The 22,344-nt window shown below is 44.2% G+C and overlaps 1 protein-coding gene across 2 annotated transcripts; it reads right to left on the bottom strand.

Moving 5' to 3' along the window:
- Window positions 1-297: 297 nt before the first annotated feature.
- Window positions 298-21,128, bottom strand: LOC121559874 (1-phosphatidylinositol 4,5-bisphosphate phosphodiesterase beta-1-like). 2 transcript variants are annotated; one of them, XM_045207465.1, is made up of 32 exons: window positions 20,585-21,128; window positions 19,808-19,885; window positions 19,314-19,382; window positions 18,915-19,055; window positions 18,745-18,824; window positions 18,513-18,566; window positions 18,184-18,259; window positions 16,333-16,433; window positions 16,010-16,173; window positions 14,115-14,261; window positions 11,409-11,566; window positions 10,031-10,113; window positions 9,852-9,936; window positions 9,541-9,727; window positions 9,292-9,365; window positions 9,044-9,143; window positions 8,312-8,396; window positions 6,071-6,195; window positions 5,803-5,957; window positions 5,492-5,656; window positions 5,126-5,225; window positions 4,884-4,988; window positions 4,575-4,687; window positions 4,278-4,416; window positions 4,066-4,119; window positions 3,679-3,895; window positions 3,395-3,554; window positions 3,249-3,325; window positions 3,040-3,129; window positions 2,863-2,920; window positions 2,619-2,705; window positions 298-2,521 (listed from the first exon to the last, which is right to left on the bottom strand). In XM_045207465.1, exons 1-32 carry the CDS (start codon window positions 20,681-20,683, stop codon window positions 2,348-2,350), a joined length of 3,600 nt encoding a protein of 1,199 aa, XP_045063400.1. In that variant the 5' UTR covers window positions 20,684-21,128; the 3' UTR covers window positions 298-2,347. The 2 variants fall into 2 exon arrangements, with proteins under 2 accessions (XP_045063400.1, XP_045063401.1); XM_045207466.1 differs by lacking the exons at window positions 298-2,521; window positions 2,619-2,705; window positions 2,863-2,920; window positions 3,040-3,129; window positions 3,249-3,325 and having other exon boundaries at window positions 3,440-3,554; window positions 3,689-3,895.
- Between the last annotated feature and the right edge of the window lie 1,216 nt (window positions 21,129-22,344).

The raw sequence follows: 22,344 nt of genomic DNA, 5'->3' as shown, positions 1-22,344 counted from the left end.
CAAGGATTCATAAAATAAAAAATATTTTTTACAAATTACTCTGAGTTTGCAGTTAGTGGATGTGCCTGTCCATAAACTCAGTGGTGGCACCATAGGGTGGCACAACACTGTTATTGCCAAAATTGACTGATTTGTCAATGGTCTATCCAGCAGGAAGAGCTGTTGATTTTATATGGTTTTGTAAGGCTGTTAAAATAACCTTATGTCCGTTTTTTCAATATTAACTTTTTGCATTTGTGGGTGCAAATTAGGTTGTGTGAATGTATGCTTTTAACAAAATTAAATACACACATCTAATTTCAGAATACACATTTTAGTCATAAATGTGGTTAAAGTAATCACAAAAACAAGGGGCAAATCATTACTGAGAGCTAAGGCTCCATACAAATGAGAACATAAAATTAAACATATCAACAAATAATTCTTACTAGTAACATACTTACTAGTAACACCCAACGTATCTTTGACTTATCTTATCATTATTGAATATAGTACTACAATCAAACAAATGCAACTATATACAAATAAATCCAATACAATTATATACATCAGAAACATTCATATAATTACCTGAAACCTATATTCAAAAAGAGACTTAAACACAGTTTGGAATTCCATAACATGTTGAGAAATGTAGGTTTTCTTCATAGGAATTCATGTCATTTTATTGATCCAAACTTAATATAACATTTGTTGTAATTACTACAGTATACTAGGCCTACATTTGTTTTTATCAAAACAGACATTCAACCCCAGAAAAACAGTCAAACATATTTTTATGATGCGTAAAGTGCAATATTTAAAATAAGGGGTTTCACAAATTCTGGGCAAAGCACATACACAGGACACATGCCCTCACCTTAACCCAAACACACAGTCCCCTAACCTTAACAGTATTCAAGATAATGTCATGAAAGTAAAACAAATAAAAATAAATAACCAAACAAAAACATACTTAGTCAGTTGCAACACATTGTTGGTCCCCTGTGAAACCGCTTCTTAAATATTCGTTGGATCTGACATTTTATTTGGTTATTTTACACTACTTCAGGAGTAAGATATGAGTTAGGGGTGGAAAAGATTTGGGATAGAATTGTATTAAATATAATTGTACATAAACTAAAATGAAACTAACTAAGTAATGAATTATGATTGAACCAGTACATCCATGTTAATAACCATATAATAGTACATTTTAAACGTTCAACAAAAATACTGCATAAAGTCATGCATCCCTGAAACTGTAGGGAACCACAACAATCAACAGCTCATTATTTTAAAATAACATATTAATGTCATTAGCAAAACTTCTGCATATAAAACTCTCTAAAAGCATTAATATCAAGTAGAAAACAATTAAACAAACCTTTTCAGCAGCAACGTCTTTCAAGAGAAAAGCACAGACAGCCAGGAGTGTTGCAAAGAGAAGCAAATGGTCTACATTTCAGTGCAAATAGAAATTCAGCAAAAAGGCTCTCCCTTGTCCACTGACTACCACAACCCCATGGCCAAATAAGAATCACATGTGGTCAGAACAACAGGATCGTGTCTGAGGTCAAGATGTGGTCAGTAGAATAATAACATGTGCTTTGCTTGGCCTCATGCAACACACTCTGCTCGGCCACTAGGCCTACTTATGAGTCCTCTAAGGCAGGAGAGCACAATGTAGCAGTAGTAGTATACTGTATATCAAATCTCAACTATCAAAAAGTTAGGGTTAATATGCCGCAGATAACATGACAATACAAATTCTCCCGGACTACCTGTAGAGTGCATCACTAAACCAGCATTCATTAAGAAGAAAAGCTCTCTCTCTCTGGCAGAACCTCAATTGGTTTTGCTCGACTCCTCGTGTCCTCTCCTCCATCCACTGCTCGCCTGCTTTTGAAAAAGGTCAAAGGTAAACGAGGAGCAGAGGCGAGGAGAGGAAACATGGAAACAAATCTGCTTGTATGAAATGAAACACTCCTTCTCTTTATTTTGGAATCCCAAAATACATTTGTAAAGTGATAAAAACAAATTTAGCTAGTTGTGCAAGACATTTTATAGATAAAATGTGTGCATGCTTTTCTCCTTCGAGAAAACAACAGCTGATTCAAAGGGGGTGTGGCAGATTTTAAAACACTTCTGCGCTAGCCGCCAGGAGGATACGCTTGTGCATCCTCTGCCAAAGTAGGTAATTGCGGAGGTGAGCATGCTTCTCCGTTCGCCTACTAACGAATTGACGCTCTCCTCGACCACTCGACCACTCAACCACTCATCGTTTTCCAGGTGACGGAGTAGGATTAGGAAAAGGATGGACTTTTGCCCATTCTCTCTCCTCCCTCTCGCCTTCTCTCTCTCTCTCTCACTCCCTTCGGTCCTCATCTAGTTCTTCCTCAGAGAGTGTGTCATGGGGGGTGGAGGGGCGGGGCATGACGTGACCTTTGACCCCTCCTTTTCTGTTCTGCAGGAAGTCCTGGATCTCCCCTGGCAACAGACGGAACTTCTCCTGGTACTCCGCCTCCACCGCACCCTGCAGCTGGGGTCAGAGGTCAGGGGTTAGAGTTAGGCGTTTGCAGTTTAGGTTAAGGGCTAGGGGTTAAAGGTTAGAGGTCATGGGTTAGTTGGTGTGTCACCTTTGGTTTTTCATCCAGAATCTGCTGCTGGATGCCTTTGTGCTGCTCCACCAGTCTCTCTTGGCGTTTTGTCTGGGCATCCTCCAGCTAGAGCAGAGAACAGAAAGGTTACCTTCAGTGATTGGACCACTCGATTCTGGAAGTGCTATCACTTCACAGGAAAATAACAGTACTTGACGTCACGCCGCTGATTCGCCAACAAGAGTTTGGAGTGATGTCTGACCCCTAACCCTTCCATCCTTACCCTCTTGATGTTCTGTACCACTTCATTCACATATGATTTGTTGATCTCCAACTTCTCCCTGACAACAGAAGAAGAAATACAATCATACACATAGAAATACAGCCTCTCTCTCTGTCACACACACACATACGCATGCACACACACACACACACACACACAAACAGAGTTCTCTCTTACTCTTCAGCCAAGTGCTTCTCTTTCGTCATTGCTTCTTTGATTTTCTCTGTTCTCCTCTTTTCCATTTTCTTTTTCAGGTCTTTCTTTTCTCTGCAACGGTGGAGCATCACAAATGATATCTTTTATAGAATTGTTTACAATTATATCTCTATAGTACACTCATTTTACATATCTGTTAAACTGACATCTCACAGTCATATCAAACTCACTTGTCACAGATGTCTTTTAATTTCTTCATCTGATTGTTCTGGCTTTCCTCAGTCACCGTAGTCAGTTTCTCCATCAGCTGCAATAGTGGTGAGTATTAGAATGTACAGTTATATCATATATTAATCTGTGTGTGTGTGTGTGTTACCTGTTTGATATGTTCTCTTTTGAGGTATTTCTCGCTGTAGTATTGTTCCTGCCTCAGCTCCAGTAGCTGTTGCTGTTGTTGTTCTCTCAGCTCCCCCAGTCGCCCCTCTCCCTCCTCATCAAAATGCTTCAGTTCAGCCTCCCCTCCGGGCGACAAACTTCTACAACATGCACGCACGCACACACACACACACAAAAGGGACATGAGTCAGGGTTAGGGACAACACACACATACACACACAATCCGAAACTCTACCATACTTCCCCACCCTCCACCCTACCTACCTTGTCTTACCATGTTGTTTAGTCTTCAGTAGAGCGTTGCGTCTGTGTGTGTGTTGGTTCTGAGCCTGGTTGTATTTGGTGGTATGTTCCTTCACCATCTCCAAAGTCTTCTTCTGGTGTCTCTTCACCACATCTTTCATCTCCCTGTAGTGTTTCTTCTGCTCCCGTATGATCAGCTTCTGTTGCCTGAGCTCCTCTAGTGTGGCTGCCTCCATATCTGAACAGGCAGAGACCACACAGTCGAGCACATAGACTACACACCACAGCCACACTGTCTTATACTGATCACACACCACCACACACAGCATTTACATTTAAGTCATTTAGCAGACGCTCTTATCCAGAGCGACTTACAAATTACAACCCCGCCCCCCTGATCCCTCTGACCTATCAGAACGCTCTGCACCATGTCTTCAGTCTTAAATGCTGGTTTGGCTGGTTCTGAAACAACAACAAAAACACTATGATTGGTTGGCGGCACAGAATTTAAACTGGAAAATTCATTCATGTCAATACATATGCAGTGACATTTTAGCATTCTTGGGTGTGACTTTAGCATATAGAAGTTAGTGGGTCAGGAGTCAGAAGTCAGGGGTTACCTGTGGCTGCAGGCTGGGGTGTGTTAGTAGGAGTCCTGGGTGTGACAGTAGGGCTGGGGCTGAGACCGTTCTCCAGAGGAGCAGGTCGTAGGTTCGCTTTTGGCTCAGCGGGCCCGGGCTGATCAGCATTAGCCTCAACCTTTATAACACAAAAACATCAACAACATTTAACATTACAATCAACACCAGCAACAACAGCAATGTAACAGTATTTCTAAATACATGTATATCAAGGAGAAACCGTTTTTACTGTCCATAACCCCCTATCGACCACAAAACCATAGTTCGACCACAAACCTCTTTGCTGGTCTCCTCCTCCCCTTCCTCCAGGGTGAGAGCAGCCAGCTGCTGGGAACGCTGCTCCAGGAGATTCACATACCGGATGGGGTTAGACAGCGCCTCGATCACATCTAAACACGAACACACACACACACTTTAGGGATTAGCCTTGATGCAATGTGGGCAAATTGAAAAAAAAAACTACTTCTCTGAGGCCAGATATTCCTGCCACACACGCACGTGTTCCTTACCACTGATCACTAAGCTGGTACTAAGCTTACATAGAGACCTTCAGGTCTAATAGGCATTGTCGTACACCAGACCTACCTGCAAAGGTGTCTGGGACATAGTCCTTAACTTCAATGTAGACAAACACAGCAGGCAGAATCAGAGACTGGTTCTTCTCATTCCTCAGGCCGATGTAGCGATAACCTGACACAGACAGAACACAGTTAATAACCTGAGGACAGGAGAGGACAACAGAGGACAATAAGGACTACAGAGAGAAAGAGACAACAAACTATTTGCAGAAGCAGTGTTTACTGTTTACAGGTAAATATAATGTTTACCTGGCCGTATGGCTGGCACAGGGATAATACGGTGACCTATGAACTTTCCTCCTTCCTCAAACGCAGCAATTCTCAGAGAGGCCAACGTCGGGAGAACCACCTGCAACAACACAATTAGACACAGTCACACATGGATATACTTTAATATTATACACAGTTATACAGTTAAAATAATACAGTTTTACACAGTTATACTGTTACACTTCAATATTATACGCTATCTATGATTATACAGTTTGCCTGAATCCTGAAGATTTGAATTAGCTCCGTGAGCTAATGCCTTTAGCTCAGAGGGCTAACACAGTCCAGTCTTATGGCATTTAGGGGACCTGGGTTCAAACCCAGTCGGTCACACTGTTGTCTCACCTTCTTGAAGATGATTGGGTCCTCGTCCCAGACAGGGTTGATAGCGTTGCTTTGGGACGTCTTGGTCTTCAGGGCTTTTCTCCTGGTGTCCACAGGAAGACCAAACATGTCCAGCTCTACGTACACACCTACCTTCTTGTCGCTCAGAAACTGTCCTGATATTATCTGTAGGAGGGAGACCCTCAGTTTAAATGGGCTAATTTCATATCCACAGTTTAGTCTAAACTACAGTAACTGGTTCATTGGTTAACCTTGACAGACAGTGTGTTAGTTGGGTTATGGTTATGGTTAGAGTATTCTGTAACTTCTACCTTGATCTTGACTGTGTTGGCTACTATGCCATCCACGGTACTCTCAGCGAACGGGTCAAAGTGTTTGTCTGGTCGTCTCATGAACTCTGGTTTCAGTCTGTAGCCGCTCTTCCCATTGTACTCATACATGCCCAGGTTCAACTGCATAGACAGATCTGAGAGAGAGAGAGAGAGAGGGATAAAGAAAGAGAGAGAGACAGAAGTCAAGGGGAGGTCAGAGGTTAAGAGAGGTCAGGGGTTACAGGTCAAGTAGGCAGTGCTGCCTCACCTATAGTTTGGAAGTTGAGCGCCACCAGCTGGCAGCCAGCATTCCAGAAGAGTTGTGGCATGTAGTTGGAAGAGTCCACCCTCGTGCCTTTAGGGTAGATACGACTCAACTGCTGCTTGTTATATCTGAGAGGACATGTTAAGGACGTTTACATGACATCACATTATAGTAAGAACACTCTTAGAACCAAAAAGGGCTCTTCGGCTGTCCCTTAGGAGAAACCTTTGAAGAACCCCTTTTGGTTCCAGGTAGAACCCTTTTGGTTCCCATGTAGAAGCCTTTCCACAGAGGCTTCTACAGTGGGGAGAACAAGTATTTGATACACTGCCGATTTTGCAGGTTTTCCTACTTACAAAGCATGTAGAGGTCTGTCATTTTTATCATAGGTACACTTCAACTGTGAGAGACGGAATCTAAAACAAAAATCCAGAAAATCACATTGTATGATTTTTAAGTAATTAATTTGCATTTTATTGCATGACATAAGTATTTGATACATCAGAAAAGCAGAACTTAATATTTGGTACAGAAACCTTTGTTTGCAATTACAGAGATCATACGTTTCCTGTAGGTCTTGACCAGGTTTGCACACACTGCAGCAGGGATTTTGGCCCACTCCTCCATACAGACCTTCTCCAGATCCTTCAGGTTTCGGGGCTGCCGCTGGGCAATACGGACTTTCAGCTCCCTCCAAAGATTTTCTATTGGGTTCAGGTCTGGAGACTGGCTAGGCCACTCCAGGACCTTGGGATGCTTCTTACGGAGCCACTCCTTAGTTGCCCTGGCTGTGTGTTTCGGGTCGTTGTCATGCTGGAAGACCCAGCCACGACCCATCTTCAATGTTCTTACTGAGGGAAGGAGGTTGTTGGCCAAGATCTCGCGATACATGGCCCCATCCATCCTCACCTCAATACGGTGCAGTCGTCCTGTCCCCTTTGCAGAAAAGCATCCCCAAAGAATGATGTTTCCACCTCCATGCTTCACGGTTGGGATGGTGTTCTTGGGGTTGTACTCATCCTTCTTCCTCCAAACACGGCGAGTGGAGTTTAGACCAAAAAGCTATATTTTTGTCTCATCAGACCACATGACCTTCTCCCATTCCTCCTCTGGATCATCCAGATGGTCATTGGCAAACATCAGATGGGCCTGGACATGCGCTGGCTTGAGCAGGGGGACCTTGCGTGCGCTGCAGGATTTTAATCCATGACGGCGTAGTGTGTTACTAATGGTTTTCTTTGAGACTGTGGTCCCAGCTCTCTTCAGGTCATTGACCAGGTCCTGCCGTGTAGTTCTGGGCTGATCCCTCACCTTCCTCATGATCATTGATGCCCCACGAGGTGAGATCAGCATGGAGCCCCAGACCGAGGGTGATTGACCGTCATCTTGAACTTCTTCAATTTTCTAATAATTGCGCCAACAGTTGTTGTCTTCTCACCAAGCTGCTTGCCTATTGTCCTGTAGCCCATCCCAGCCTTGTGCAGGTCTACAATTTTATAATAATAATAATAATATAATTTATCCCTGATGTCCTTACACAGCTCTCTGGTCTTGGCCATTGTGGAGAGGTTGGAGTCTGTTTGATTGAGTGTGTGGACAGGTGTCTTTTATACAGGTAACGAGTTCAAACAGGTGCAGTTAATACAGGTAATGAGTGGAGAACAGGAGGGCTTCTTAAAGAAAAACGAACAGGTCTGTGAGAGCCGGAATTCTTACTGGTTGGTAGGTGATCAAATACTTATGTCATGCAATAAAATGCAAATTAATTACTTAAAAATCATACAATGTGATTTTCTGGATTTTTGTTTTAGATTCCGTCTCTCACAGTTGAAGTGTACCTATGATAAAAATTACAGACCTCTACATGCTTTGTAAGTAGGAAAACCTGCAAAATCGGCAGTGTATCAAATACTTGTTCTCCCCACTGTACATGGAACCCAAAAGAGTTCTACCTGGAACCAAAAAGGGTTCTACCTGGAAACAAAAAGTGTTCTCCTATGGGAACAGCCGCATAATCCTTTTGGAACCCTTTTTCTAAGAGTGTAAAGTAGGGCCTGCATATTAGTCAACTGCTTTGATGAGACTTAACTGCAGCTAATCTTCAATAGAATTAGCTAAGATAGAGAGCAAAGCAAACCCTTGAGAGGAAAGTAATCAACCACACCACAAACTAATACTGAAGTGGAGTTAGGGTTCAGGGTTATGGTTGGGGTTATTTAGAGGGCAGCTGAATTTTAAGGATACTCCACAAACTCCACGGGCGACTTCGTGAGGTGCTCCAGAGCTTTAGTCTCCACAAATGATGACATTTGATAGCTACGATTAACCTCTGGGGAAAGAACATAATGGTTTATTACGCATTTGTGTGTTTATGCATTAATGTGTGTGTATACACTGAGTATACAAACCATTAAGAACACCTGCTCTTTCCATGACATAGACTGACCAAGTGAATCCAGGTGAAAGCTATGATCCCTTATTGATGTCACTTGTTAAATCCACTTCAATCAGTGTAGATGAAGGGGAGGAGACAGGTTCAAGAAGGATTATTAAGCCTTGAGACAATTGAGACATGGATTGTGTATGTGTGCCATTCAGAGGGTGAATGGGCAAGACAAAACATTTAAGTGCCTTTGAACAGGGTATGGTAGTAAGTGCCAGGCGCACTGGTTTGTGTCAAGAACTGCAACGCTGCTGTTTTTTTTAACGCTCAACAGTTTCCCGTGTGTATTAAGAATGGTCCACCACCCAAAGGACATCCAGCCAACTTGACACAACTGTGGGAAGCATTGGAGTCAACATCGGCCAGCATCCCTGTGGAACGCATTTGACACCTTGTAGAGTCCATGCCCTGACGAATTGAGGCTGTTCTGAGGGCAAAGGGGGGCAACTCAATATTAGGGGAGGGGGCAACTCAATATTAAATGTGTTCCTAATGTTTGGTATACTCAGTGTATATGCAGTGAGCCAGCATACTTTTGGACGCCTCAAAGGAGTTAAACTTGGTGGGCTGGACGTAGTTGACCAGAGTGGACATCTCCTCTGTGGCTACGGCCTCCCGCTCCTCTGCTGTCCCCTGGAGACAAAGCCATCACATAACAGGCAGCCATGTTACCCTAACCCTAACCCTAACCCTGACCCTTCACCTCTAACCTACAGTACATCAGCAGTGTTAAAGGGTAACCAAGTAACTATGGTAGCAGAGTACAAGCTACTGAACTCACCTCATCTGATGTCTTCTTACAGTCATCGTCATCATCATCATCGTCATCATCATCGTCTTCAGCCTCTATTTCTCCTGAAAGAATGTTTACATTTTAATATACTCTAAAAGTTTGTTTCTTTTAGCCATCTCTTATAAAAGGCTTCTAGAGAGCCTCACCAGCAGTGATGATAGTGATGAAGATGATGAACATTATTATTATTATTGTCATCATATTTATACAATAGAGCACACTTGCAGACAGCCTCACCAGCTGTGATGTTGCTAGGAGACGAGGGTTCATCTGTTGCCTGTTCTGCTGCTACGCTCTGGTTGGTTGGCTGCTCTGCCAGTCTCTTGTTGCCATGGGCAGCCGAGGGCTTGTGGGATTTCTTGTTCTTGATGAGGATCTTACCCATCAGCTCCTGAGGACTTGGCAGGGGTACCCCAGACTCCAGCTAACACACACACACAGACACACACACCCATGCACAGGCAACGCACACACATATCAGTGTACATGCATGTGTGTGTGGGAGGGGGTGATGTGTGTGTGTGTGTGCATGTGTCCTAAAAACTTACAGGATATTTCTCCAGTGGGTCTATCAGTAGTGCATCTCCAAAAATCGACCTACAGTATTCTGCCATCTTGGCTTGTTGCTTTGGCCTGTTAGAATTAGAGGTCAGGGGTCAGAATTAAAGAGCAGTTCACCAAATATTTTCTAGTATATTCACCTATTAACCTCTATGTTTTCACTCACGAGTCCACATGGTTTTCGAAGGACAGGATGACAGGAAAAGGAGAGGTTTTAAAAGCACACTCAGCGATGGCCTCAATCACCTCCTGTAGAGTAAAAGGAGAAGTTATAATAGTTGGTTATTTTATTACACATATATACACTGAGTGTACAAAACATAGGTGTGTCAAGAACTGCAAAGCTTGAGTGTGTCAAGAACTGCAACGCTGCTGGGTTTTTCACGCTCAACAGTTTCCCGTGTTTCAAGAATAGTCCACCACCCAAAGGACATCCAGTCAATGGCGGCAGGCCAGTGGTCGAAAAAGGGTAATTGGTGAAAGAAGAAAAAGGAGGCTGACATGAATTGTGCAGAGCAATAGACGGGCTACAGTTAGTCAACTGACAGTCCAGTACAACATTGGTGACCAAAGACCCATAAAAGAATACACAACTAATTTAGCAGACGCTCTTCTCCAGAGCAACTTACAGTAGTGAGTGCATACATTTTCATTCTTTTTCACACTGGTCCACCGTGGGAATCGAACTCACAACATTGGCGTTGCAAGCACCATGCCCTACCAACTGAGCCACACATTGCCAATCAGGTGCATCCCTTCATGGCAGCAGTGTATCCATCTGTGAAATTATTTTTTTCAGCAGGATAATGCCCAATGCCACAAGGCTAGGATTGTCCAGGAATGGTTCCACGAACATGACAGTGAATTCAGCTTACTGCAGTGGCCTGCCAAGTCACCAGATCTCAATCCAGTTGAGCATCTGTGGGATGAGATTGAACAAGCTATTCAGAGTAGAGATCTACTACCAGCCAACTTGACACAACTGTGGGAAGCATTGGAGTCAACGTGGGCCAGCATCCTTGTGGGACGCTTTCGACACCTTGTAGATGCCATGCCATGACGAATTGAGGCTGTTCTGAGGTGGAAGGTGTTCCTAATGTTTTATACACTCAGTGTAAGTTTATACATTTTACATTTTAGTCATTTAGCAGACGCTCTTATCCAGAGCGACTTACAGTTAGTGAATTTTTTTTTTTTAAATACTGGCCCCCCGTGGGAATCAAACCCACAACCCTGGCGTTGCAAACGCCATGCTCTATCAACTGAGCTACATCCCTGCCGGCCATTCCCTCCCCTACCCTGGACGACGCTGGGCCAATTGTGCGCCGCCCATGAGTCTCCCGGTCGCGGCCGGCTGCGACAGAGCCTTTTGAAACCTAATGTATGCTAAATACCCCAAATTTTTTTTAAAGTAGCACAAGGACAAGGCAGAGACTAATGTAGCATTGACACAGACGAATGGAGTTAGCCTTGATGCTGGAGATTTCAGTGCGCGTGTGTGCGCGGTGTGTGTGTGTGTGTGTGTGTGCGCAGCGTATGTGTACCTTAAAGCAGATCTCAGAGGTCATGGTGAAGCCGTGTGTGATGACTGGTTCCTCCTCTGCGGTCCGTCCTTTCCAACAGTCTAACTCCACACAGCGACAGCCTGCCAACATCACTTGACGGTACATCTCCACTGACGAACTACCTGCCAGCTGCCCCGCTAAACACACACATACACACACATTTATAAATATATATAGGCCTACACACAGATTAGATTGGCCATCAGTAGTGCGAGTCAATAAATAATAGGTGATGTGATGGTCAACTGTTTGTTCACCCACACCGCCCGCAATTGCTAATAACCCATCTGCAAACCGCCCGACTATATGTGAAAATCTGAGGCCCACACCCGACCCGTACCCGCTAATTTAGAAAATGCGCTTTAGGCTACAGTTAGAGACGGTTGAACAATTTTTTTGACAGGGGGTGCAGGATTTTCTGTTGTTGCCTGATTTACAGTGCATTCGGAAAGTATTTAGACCCCTTCACATTTCCACATTTTGGCACTGCTCATCACCTGGCCAATACCATCCCTACGGTGAAGCATGGTGGTGGCAGCATCATGCTGTGGAGATGTTGTTCAGCAGCAGGGACTGGGAGACTAGTCAGGATCGAGGGAAAGATTAACAGAGAAAAGTACAGAGAGATCCTTGATGAAAATCTGCTCCAGAGAGCTCAGACTGGGACGAAGGTTCACCTTCTAACAGTGCAACGACCCTAAACACACAGCCAAGACAACGCAGGAGTGGCTTCGGGACAAGTCTCTGAATGGCCTTGAGTGGCCCAGCCAGAGCCCGGACTTGAACCCGATCAAACATCTCTGGAGAGACCTGAAAACAGCTGTGCAGCGACGTTCCCCATCCAACCTGACAGAGCTTGAGAGGATCTGCAGAGAAGATTGTGAGAAACTCCCCAAATACAGGTGTGCCAAGCTTGTAGCGTCATACCCAAGAAGACATGAGGCTGTAATCGCTGCCAAAGGTGCTTCATAAAGTACTGAGTAAAGGGTCTGAATACTTATGTAAATGTGATATTTCAATTTTTAAAAATCTGTTTTTGCTTTGTCATTATGGGGTATTGTGTGCAGATTGATGAGGGGAAAAAACGATGTAATCCGTTTTAGAATAAGGCTGTAACGTAACAAAATGTGGAAAAAGTCAAGGGGTCTGAATACTTTCCAAATGCACTGTAGATATGTTTCCGCTTATAATTTCCAACATTTTGGTAGGCTATTTGTTAGTCAACTTATCTATAATTAGATACATGCACCTTCTCTTCTGTCGTTATGTTGCCCTAGAAGACTAAATAAACCCTTGCTCACCAGAATAATGCCTTAAATCGATAGAATGAATGCTTCAATCTTGTTGACATCGTTAAAGTTTTTTTCTCTGTCATCTCTGCTTCTTTCGCGGAGCAAAGACATTTGGGGACCTGGGAGAAAATGCAATAACTCAACAACAACCAAAAACGGGAAAGATTTTATATGCAAAATGTCCAAATGACATCAGTTTGACCGGTCGTAAGGAAATAGAAAGCTGTGAAAACGACCCAACATGTTTCTGATAAGATTTCAGTTCGGCTTGGATGCATATTTTATGTGGATGAAATAGCCTACTATCAGCTTTTAAGATGCTGCTAAAAATAGCACCTATACAGACAGTATCTAACTGTGCATTCGCATTCTCTCAAGATGCTGAAATAAATCAACCAGGTCACCCGTGATACAAGTCAGTATTCGACATCCATCCATGTCTGAGGACGTCGGGAGATGACGTGGAAACCGGCCACTAGGGGCAACATTAAGCACTGTTACCTTCAAGTAGGTTTTGGTTTTGCTAGGGCGTTGTGGACGGGAATGACGGATGGGCGTAAGCATCTGTCTCTGATTCCAAAAGCTGCAAATTGGAATCCAGCAATGCAAAGTTGTTTTTTATATTTTTGTTTTAAGCCTATCCTATACTTTAACCCTTACCTTAAACATTCGGAGTTCATGCCTAAACTTAACCTTAAACACTTGATGTTTGGAAAAACTTCAAAATGTGATGTTTCAGAAACATGAACATCTAATTCTGACTGTGAGAGCTGGTAGCAGACAGCAAATAACTTTTATTTCTCCACTTCTGTTCCCGTGTTGTTACTCTCAAATCTGTATAGCGCCTCACAATCATAACACATATCCGGCACTGCTATCATCCTCTTTTACCACTTCACCAAATCTTTCCCAAACATTACTTTTCCCTTCTCTTTATTTTAACTCTCCATTTCGCAGCCTTTCTTTTATTGAATTAAACTCAAGAGATTGATCTTTTTGCCTCTGTGGATCTACGTAAACTTTTTCTGACCGTTACCAAAAGCATTTGGCGATTGGCATGTAGGCTATTTGGCACGTGTAAAGTTAGGCCCTAAAGCGTAGGCTTACACACTAATGCAAGATAGCCTAAAATAATGAAAGAAAAACCTCAAAGTAGCCTATAGATATAAATGGCACAAGAATGATACATTTATGATACAGTACATTATGGATTTAAGGTATTGTTTTCTCTTTATTCAACCCACCCTCCACCCACCCACCCTTCAACCACACAATATTGCATGACCCTAAATCACTAGTGTGTGTGTGAGTGTGTGTGTGTGTGTGTGTGTGTGTGTGTGTGTGTGTGTGTGTGTGTGTGTGTGTGTGTGCCAATGGGCGTGCATGTGTGTACCTGTGAGGTAGGTGTTATGTGAGGAGTTGATGAAGTAGTGAGACAGAGGGAAGGTCATGTCTTCAGACTGGTCCAGCTTCTCAGGAGGAATCACTCCGTTCTCATCAGACACCAGGTACCTGCTGAGCCCCTCCAAGGTGATCAGGCCTACAGAACACACACACACACGCACACACAAACACACAATGGAGGGTTACAGTGCATTCGGAATGTATTCAGACCCCTTTACTTTTTCCACATTTTGTTATGTTACAGCCTTATTCTAAAATAGATTAAATAAATGAAAATCCTTACCAATCTACACACAATACCCTATAATGACAAAGCGAAAACAGAAATACCTTATTTACATAAGTATTCAGACCCTTTGCTATGAGACTCGAAATTGAGCTCAGGTGCATTCTGTTTCCATTGATCATCCTTGAGATGTTTCTACAACTTGATTGGAGTCCACCCGTGGTAAATTCAGTTGATTGGACATGATTTGGAAAGGTACACACTTGTCTATATAAGGTCCCACAGTTGCATGTCAGAGCAAAAACCAAGCCATGAGGTCGAAGGAATTGTCCGTAGAGCTCCGAGACAGGATTGTGTCGAGGCACAGATCTGGGGAAGGATACCAAAACATTTTTGTGCCATTGAAGGTCCCCAAGACCACAGTGGCCTCCATCATTCTTAAATGGAAGAAGTTTGGAAACACCAAAACTCTTCCTAGAGCTGGCCGCCCGTCCAAACTGAGCAATCGGGGAAGAAGGGCCTTGGTCAGGGAGGTGACCAAGAGCCCGATGGTCACTCTGACAGAGCTCCAGAGTTCCTCTGTGGAGATGGGAGAACCTTCCAGAAGGACAACAATCTCTGCAGCACTCCACCAATCAGGCCTTTATGGCAGAGTGGCCAGACGGAAGCCACTCCTCAGTAAAAGACACATGACAGCCCGCTTGAAGTTTGCCAAAAGGCACCTAAAGGACTCTCAGACCATGAGAAACAAGATTCTCTTGTCTGATGAACCCAAGATTGAACTCTTTGGCCTGAATGCCAAGCGTCAAGTCTGGAGGAAACCTGGAAACATCCCTGCGGTGAAGCATGGTGGTGGCAGCATCATGCTGGGGAGATGTTTTTCAGCGGCAGGGACTAGGAGACTAGTCAGGATAGAGGGAAAGATTATCGGAGCAAAGTACAGTGAGAACCTTGATGAAAACCTGCTCCAGAGCACTCAGGACCTCAGACTGGGGCGAAGGTTCACCTTCCAACAGTACAACGACCCTAAGCACACAGCCAAGACAATGCGGGAGTGGCTTCGGGACAAGTCTCTGAATGTGCTTGAGTGGGCCAGCCAGAGCCCGGACTTTAACCCGATCTAACATCTCTGGAGTGAGCTGAAAATAGCTGTGGAGCGACGCTCCCCATCCAACCTGACAGAGCTTGAGAGAATCTGCAGAGAAGAATGGGAGAAACTCCCCAAATACAGGTGTGCCAAGCTTGTAACGTCATAACTAAGAAGACTCAAGGTGCTTCAGCAAAGTACTGAGTAAAGGGTCTGAATACTTATGTAAATGTGATATTTCCGTTTGCAAAATTGTCTAAAAACCTGTTTTTGCTTTGTCATTATGGGGTATTGTGTGTAGATTGATGAAGGAAAAAAACAATTCAATCCATTTTAGAATAAGGTTGTAACGTAACAAATGTGGAAAAAGTCAAGGAGTCTGAATACTTTCCGAATGCACTTTATATACACAAAGACACTCATATCTCACACACACAAGTAGGCATACATGCATGCACGCAAGCTTACATCTAGGCACAAATGCATGCACAACAAACACACACGCACGCACACGCTCACACACACACACACACACACACACACACACACACAGACAGACAGACACACACACCTTGTTTGAGCAGGCTGTGGTTGAGTTCGTATTTCTCCATCAGGGTCTGTGTCTGAGAGGGTCTGAGAGGAGGATACAGAATTTCATTCAGACGAGGATCTCTCTGCCTCTCATTAATGAACTCTGTCATCTGATCCATCGACAGGTAAGCACCCTTAGCACCTCTACAGAAAGAGAGAGAGACATAGTCAGCAATTAGTGACTGTACATACTGTTGAGAGAAGACTGAGCTGAGTTCTGGCCGAACAGCAGAGGTTGGAGAGGAAGGGTCAGAAAGGGTCAGGGTTTAGGGCTGGGTGCCAGGAGGTAGTATCAGTACTTACTGCTGAGAGAAGACTGAGCTGAGTTCTGGCCGAGGACAGAGATGGGAGAGGAAAGATCTGTAAACGTCAGGGTTGAAGTCCTCAAGGGGAATAGAGTCACTCTGCAGAGGAACACAAATACAGTGGCTTGCGAAAGTATTCACCCCCTTGGCATTTTTCCTATTTTGTTGCCTTACAACCTGGAATTAAAATGGATTTTTGGGGGGTTTGTATCATTTGATTTACACAACATGCCTACCACTTTGAAGATGCAAAATATGTTTTCTTGTGAAACAAACATTTTTTTTTTTTTTTATAAATCTTGAGCGTGCATAACTATTCACCCCCCCAAAGTAAATACTTTGTTGGCCACCTTTTGCAGCAATGACATCTGCAAGTCACTTGGGGTATGTCTCTATAAGCTTGGCACATCTAGCCACTGGGATTTCTGCCCATTCTTCAAGGCAAAACTGCTCCAGCTCCTTCAATTTGGATGGGTTCCGCTGGGGTACAGCAATCTTTAAGTCATAACACAGATTCTCAATTGGATTGAGGGCTTTGACTAGGCCATTCCAAGACATTTAAATGTTTCCCCTTAAACCACTCGAGTGTTGCTTTAGCAGTATGCTTAGGGTCATTGTCCTGCTGGAAGGTGAACCTCCGTCCCAGTCTCAAATCTCTGGAAGACTGAAACAGGTATCCCTCAAGAATTTCCCTGTATTTAGCGCCATCCATCATTCCTTCAATTCTGACCAGTTTCCCAGTCCCTGCCGATGAAAAACATCCCCACAGCATGATGCTGCCACCACCATGCTTCACTGTGAGGATGGTGTTCTTGGGGTGATGACAGGTGTTGGGTTTGCGCCAGACATAGCGTTTTCCTTGATGGCCAAAAAGCTCAATTTTAGTCTCATCTGACCAGAGTACCTTCTTCCATATGTTTGGGGATTCTCCCACATGCATTTTGGCGAACACCAAACGTGTTTGCTTATTTTTTTCTTTAAGCAATGGTTTTTTCTGGCCACTCTTCCGTAAAGCCAAGCTCTGTGGAGTGTACGGCTTAAAGTGGTCCTATGGACAGGGTTATCTTTGGTCTCTTTGTTGCCTCTCTGATTAATGCCCTCCTTGCCTGGTCCGTGAGTTTTGGTGGGCAGCCCTCTCTTGGCAGGTTTGTTGTGGTGCCATATTCTTTCAATTTTTTAATAGTGGATTTAATGGTGCGCCGAGGTATGTTCAAAGTTTCTGATATTTTTTTGTGACCCAACTCTGATCTGTACTTCTCCACAACTTTGTCCCTGACCTGTTTGGAGAGCTCCTTGGTCTACATGGTGCCGCTTGCTTGGTGGTGCCCCTTGCTTAGTGGTGTTGCAGACTCTGGGGCCTTTCAGAACAGGTGTATATATACTGAGATTATGTGACAGATCATGTGACACTTAGATTGCACACAGGTGGACTTAATTTAACTAATTATGTGACTTCCGAAGCTAATTGGTTGCACCAGATCTTATTTAGGGGCTTCATAGCAAAGGGGGTGAATACATATGCACGCACCACTTTTCCGTTATTTATTTTTTTCATTTCATTTCACTTCACCAATTTGGACTATTTTGTGTATGTCCATTACATGAAATTCAAATAAAAATCCATTTAAATTACAGGTCGTAATACAACAAAACAGGAAAAACGCCAAGGGGGATGAATACTTTTGCAAGGCACTGTACCACTGAGATGATTCAGGTCTCAATAAGTTATCATTTAAACAGTTGGCCTTAGTGTGAGAGGAAAGAACTACCAGTTAAAATACCACCACTACCAGCTTTAATATTGTATAGTTTGTTATATTATATAGTATTCCATAGTCATAATGTATACCCGTCCAAATGGTAGGTTGCAGTGTTCCAAAGCCGTCTCCACCCTCTTTTTGTCTGCTGAGAACATGCGGACGATGCTGGATAAAAGGGGCAGGACATGCACAATATAAACCAATCACATCCCACAGGATTCACAGGAAGTTAATCAGCAGACACGGGAGTGACAATTAGTGTTCGAAGGGATGGGCTCTAAGCAGATTCACTCATCTTGATCCCATAATGAGTGGTTATTTGGAATACCAGGTAATTATTATAGATCAGTGATTCTGCACGACACCTTGCTAAGGACGATCCCCTAAAATGATTGAGGAACCAATGGGATTCACTCACTTCTTCACTGGGATCCGCCCCTCTGAGTTTGGCTGCAGGGTCAGTCTGACATATCTGTTAGAGAAATATTAGGAAGAAGGGAGAGAGAGACTGAGGAATAAACACACCTCTGTCACACCAACATTTCCAGTGATTTCCATTGCTATCACAGATCTGTCTGGCTCCCGCATTTCTCTTTTAAGTGCCATAAAGATTGAATCAGCCCCAAAATTAATTTTCCTGATAGACTCACGCTTTCTCCAGACTGGTTTCTCTGTTCATGTTGTGACTCAGCAGGTTAGAGGCCAGAGAGAACAGCTCCTCAGCCCACTCCTATACAACACAGAGAGAGGGACAGTGTGTGAGTGTGTGTGTGCGTGTGCGTGTATATGTAATTGAATGTGTGTGTGTGTGTGTGTGTACCGTGGCCTCCTCCTCTTGCAGGGCCATGAAGTTGAGGTATGTGATGTTGACCATGTCTGGTCCTGTGACTATGGTCAACAAACGGTTCTCTATACGACCAACTAGGTTCCCCACATCAAGCAGCTCACGCAGCTTCGCCTCCTACGGAGGACAGAGGGTCAGAGGTTAGAGGTTAGAGGTCAAGGTCAAGTTCACAGGTTAGACCAGGGGTGTCCGCTCCAGTCCTCAAGGGCAAAATGTGTTTTCATGTCAACATGGTACATCATTGATCAGTGTTACTGATTAGTATTGCTGATTGGCTAGAGAATCAGACTATGAATCAAAGGCAATGAAGAAAGCCAACAAGAGCCTGGTTTGACATGCCTGGGTCAAGAGTTAGAGGTCCTGGGGGTTAAGTACCTTTGGTGTTTTGGTGCTCTTCCCTGTTCTGGCATCCTTTATATGGGTGATGTCTAACAACTCTGTCTCCTGCAGGAGAGATAGAAGGGAGGGAGAAAGACAGAGAGAGAGAAAAGGATAGAGAGAAAGAGAGATAATTAGGGAGGGAGTAAAGACATGAGAGAAGGAGTGCGAGGGGTGTTAAAATATTCATCACTAACTCACTCTAAAACACGCACACACGCACACACGCACACACGCACACACACACACACACACACACACACACACACACACACACACACACACACACACACACACACACACACACACACACACACACACACACACACACACACACAGGGGGACTAAGCCCCAGCAGGAAGCAGTAGGAGTCCCAACGTGAGAGACAGCATGGCATCACCTCCACTTATCTCCTGTGTGTGTGTGTGTTTGTGTGTGTATGTGTGTATGTGTGTGTGTAAGGATGTGTGTGTGCATGTGCATGTGTGTACCTTGTTCTGGTCAGTCCAGTAAAGGAAGTATCCGTGTGGATCCACAGTCAGGGTGATGGGAGTCACTGTTGAGAGATCCTGACCACATGGAGACAGAGATTAGCACACACACACACACACACACACACACACTTGACATTGTTGGTTGTGATTATGCATGTAATGTGGTTGTGAATATGTTGTATTGTGGCTGCACTGTGTGTGTGTGTGTGTGTGTGTGTGTGTGTGTGTGTGTGTGTGTGTGTGTGTGTGTGTGTGTGTGTGTGTGTGTGTGTGTGTTTGAAGCTGAGTTGGGTTTGACTAAGGCGTTGCATAAGCATGAATCACTCTGGTCCCGAATTATCTCTCTACTAAGAAATATATACTGACACACACACTCTCTCTCTCTTTCTTTCTCTCTCTATCTCTCTCACTCTATCTACCCCTCTCTTTTATGTGGTGGAACATCTTGGCTAATCGAGGAGGGATTTTAACCATGGCAGTTACCATAGCAACATGCCAGCACATTTCTCTGTATCCTTGCTCTGTGCTTAAAACCTTCAACATATCAACACACACACTTGCAAACACGCACACACACACATACACACACTCACACTCACACACAGCAACCACATTACAACGTATTCGCAACCACATTACATGTGTAATCACAACCACATTACATGTGTAATCACAACCACAAACGTCAAGTGTGTGCACATTTTCATCTTAAATGTCTAGCGCTTATCATTCCTAAAAGGAGTGTTAACAACACAAGCACACACTGATACTCACATCGTCCCATTTCATGAAGCGGCTGCCATTCTGCAGAGTATCGGGGACGGTCGGGAGTTTGAGTTTCAGAGCATGTGTCCCTGGCTGAGCCCCTGCCATGACACACACACACACACACACACACCTTCAACCAGCAGCGCGGGAAGTCCTCTTTCCCTTTCCGTCTATAGTCTTTCTCCTCTCCTGTCTTGTTCTCCTCTTCTCTCCTCTTTAGTCAGTATACTGAGAGGGTTGGATGATAGTGATCTGGTATTTACATCACTGAAACAAGCTGCATATCCATCTACAATCAACGGTGTCCTTTGCCCTGTCTAGTCAGTTCTGTAGAATCAACAGTATACTGCTCTCTCCTCTCTTTAGTATAATGAGTCCTACTGTACCAGCTGACTGTCTCAGGGTTACTCTTCTAGTATCAGTGTCCTCTTGTATACCTAGTGTAAAACAGGATAATATAGTACTAGCTGTCCTGTTCTATCTGTCAGCTCACTCTCTGTGAGACAGAACTGCTACTGCCTCCACACACTGACTCACTCTGACATGCGTATGGAGCCTGCACGCCCACACAGACACACAGACACACACATACAGACACACACACACACACACACACACAGACACATACAGACACACACACACACACAGACACACACAGACACACACACAAAGAGAGAAGAGAGAGAGATAATATGAAACCAATGTAGACACCTTATTGGATCCGTAATCCAGAGGGTATGGGCTCACATGTGCAGGACCATACCATTGGATCATACATACCTGTACAGGTTTTCCAGCATGGTTGGTTGAAAGGGTTTGAATCCTAAACAGCTTGACCTGTGGTTGGTGTGCGTGTGTGTGTGTACAGGACTACTGCAGGAGCTATTTCAGCTCTAACTCTCCCACTCCATCCTCAAGTGGTGAAGAGTCCTGAGTGTGTGGGAGAGCTACAGCATTTATTTAGTTGATATGGTGTATGTATGGTTGATATTGTGTGTATGATATTGTGTGTATGCGTGGGGGGATGGGGGGCAAGAAGCAGATGATATGAGTATATGGCTATAAGTGTCCATAAGAGTGAGGGAATGTGTGTGTGTGTACGTGCGTGTGTGCGTGTGTGTATGCATATAGAAACCAAAGGCTTATGCGTACCCTCTACTCTCATCCAGTACTAAATAAAGAATAGAGTTGTTACAATGTGGATGCAATGATGACTGGAGAAGAGTGTCACGTTCGTTGAAGGACGGGTCAGACCAAGGCGCAGCGTGATATGCGTACATGTTTATTTAAACTGAATAAACACACGACAAAACAAACAAAGGAAACGAAACGTGAAGTCCAAGGTAGCACACACAACATACCTTAACCGGAACAAGATCCCACAACTAGACTGTGCCAATAGGCTGCTTAAGTATGGGTCCCAATCAGAGACAACGAGCGATAGCTGCCTCTGATTGGGAACCACACCGGCCAACATAGATCCACACATGCTAGATATACAACATAGAATATATACAAACAAAGAATACACACACCCTGACTCAACATATAAGAGTCCCCTGAGTCAGGGCGTGACAGTACCCCCCCCCAAAGGTGCGGACTCCGACCGCACTACATAAACATAACAGGGTAGGGGCCGGGTGGGCATTCCGCCTCGGAGGCGGATCCGGCTCGGGGCGTGACGACCTCTCACTCTCCGCCTCCCTGTTGCGCCCCTGGTCTGGACCTCGGCGCGCTACTTCCCCTCTCCTTCCTCCCACGATACG

The sequence above is a fragment of the Coregonus clupeaformis genome, chromosome 25 (genome assembly GCF_020615455.1).
Source record: "Coregonus clupeaformis isolate EN_2021a chromosome 25, ASM2061545v1, whole genome shotgun sequence".
NCBI lineage: Eukaryota > Metazoa > Chordata > Actinopteri > Salmoniformes > Salmonidae > Coregonus > Coregonus clupeaformis.
This window is presented reverse-complemented; position numbering and strand designations above follow the sequence as displayed.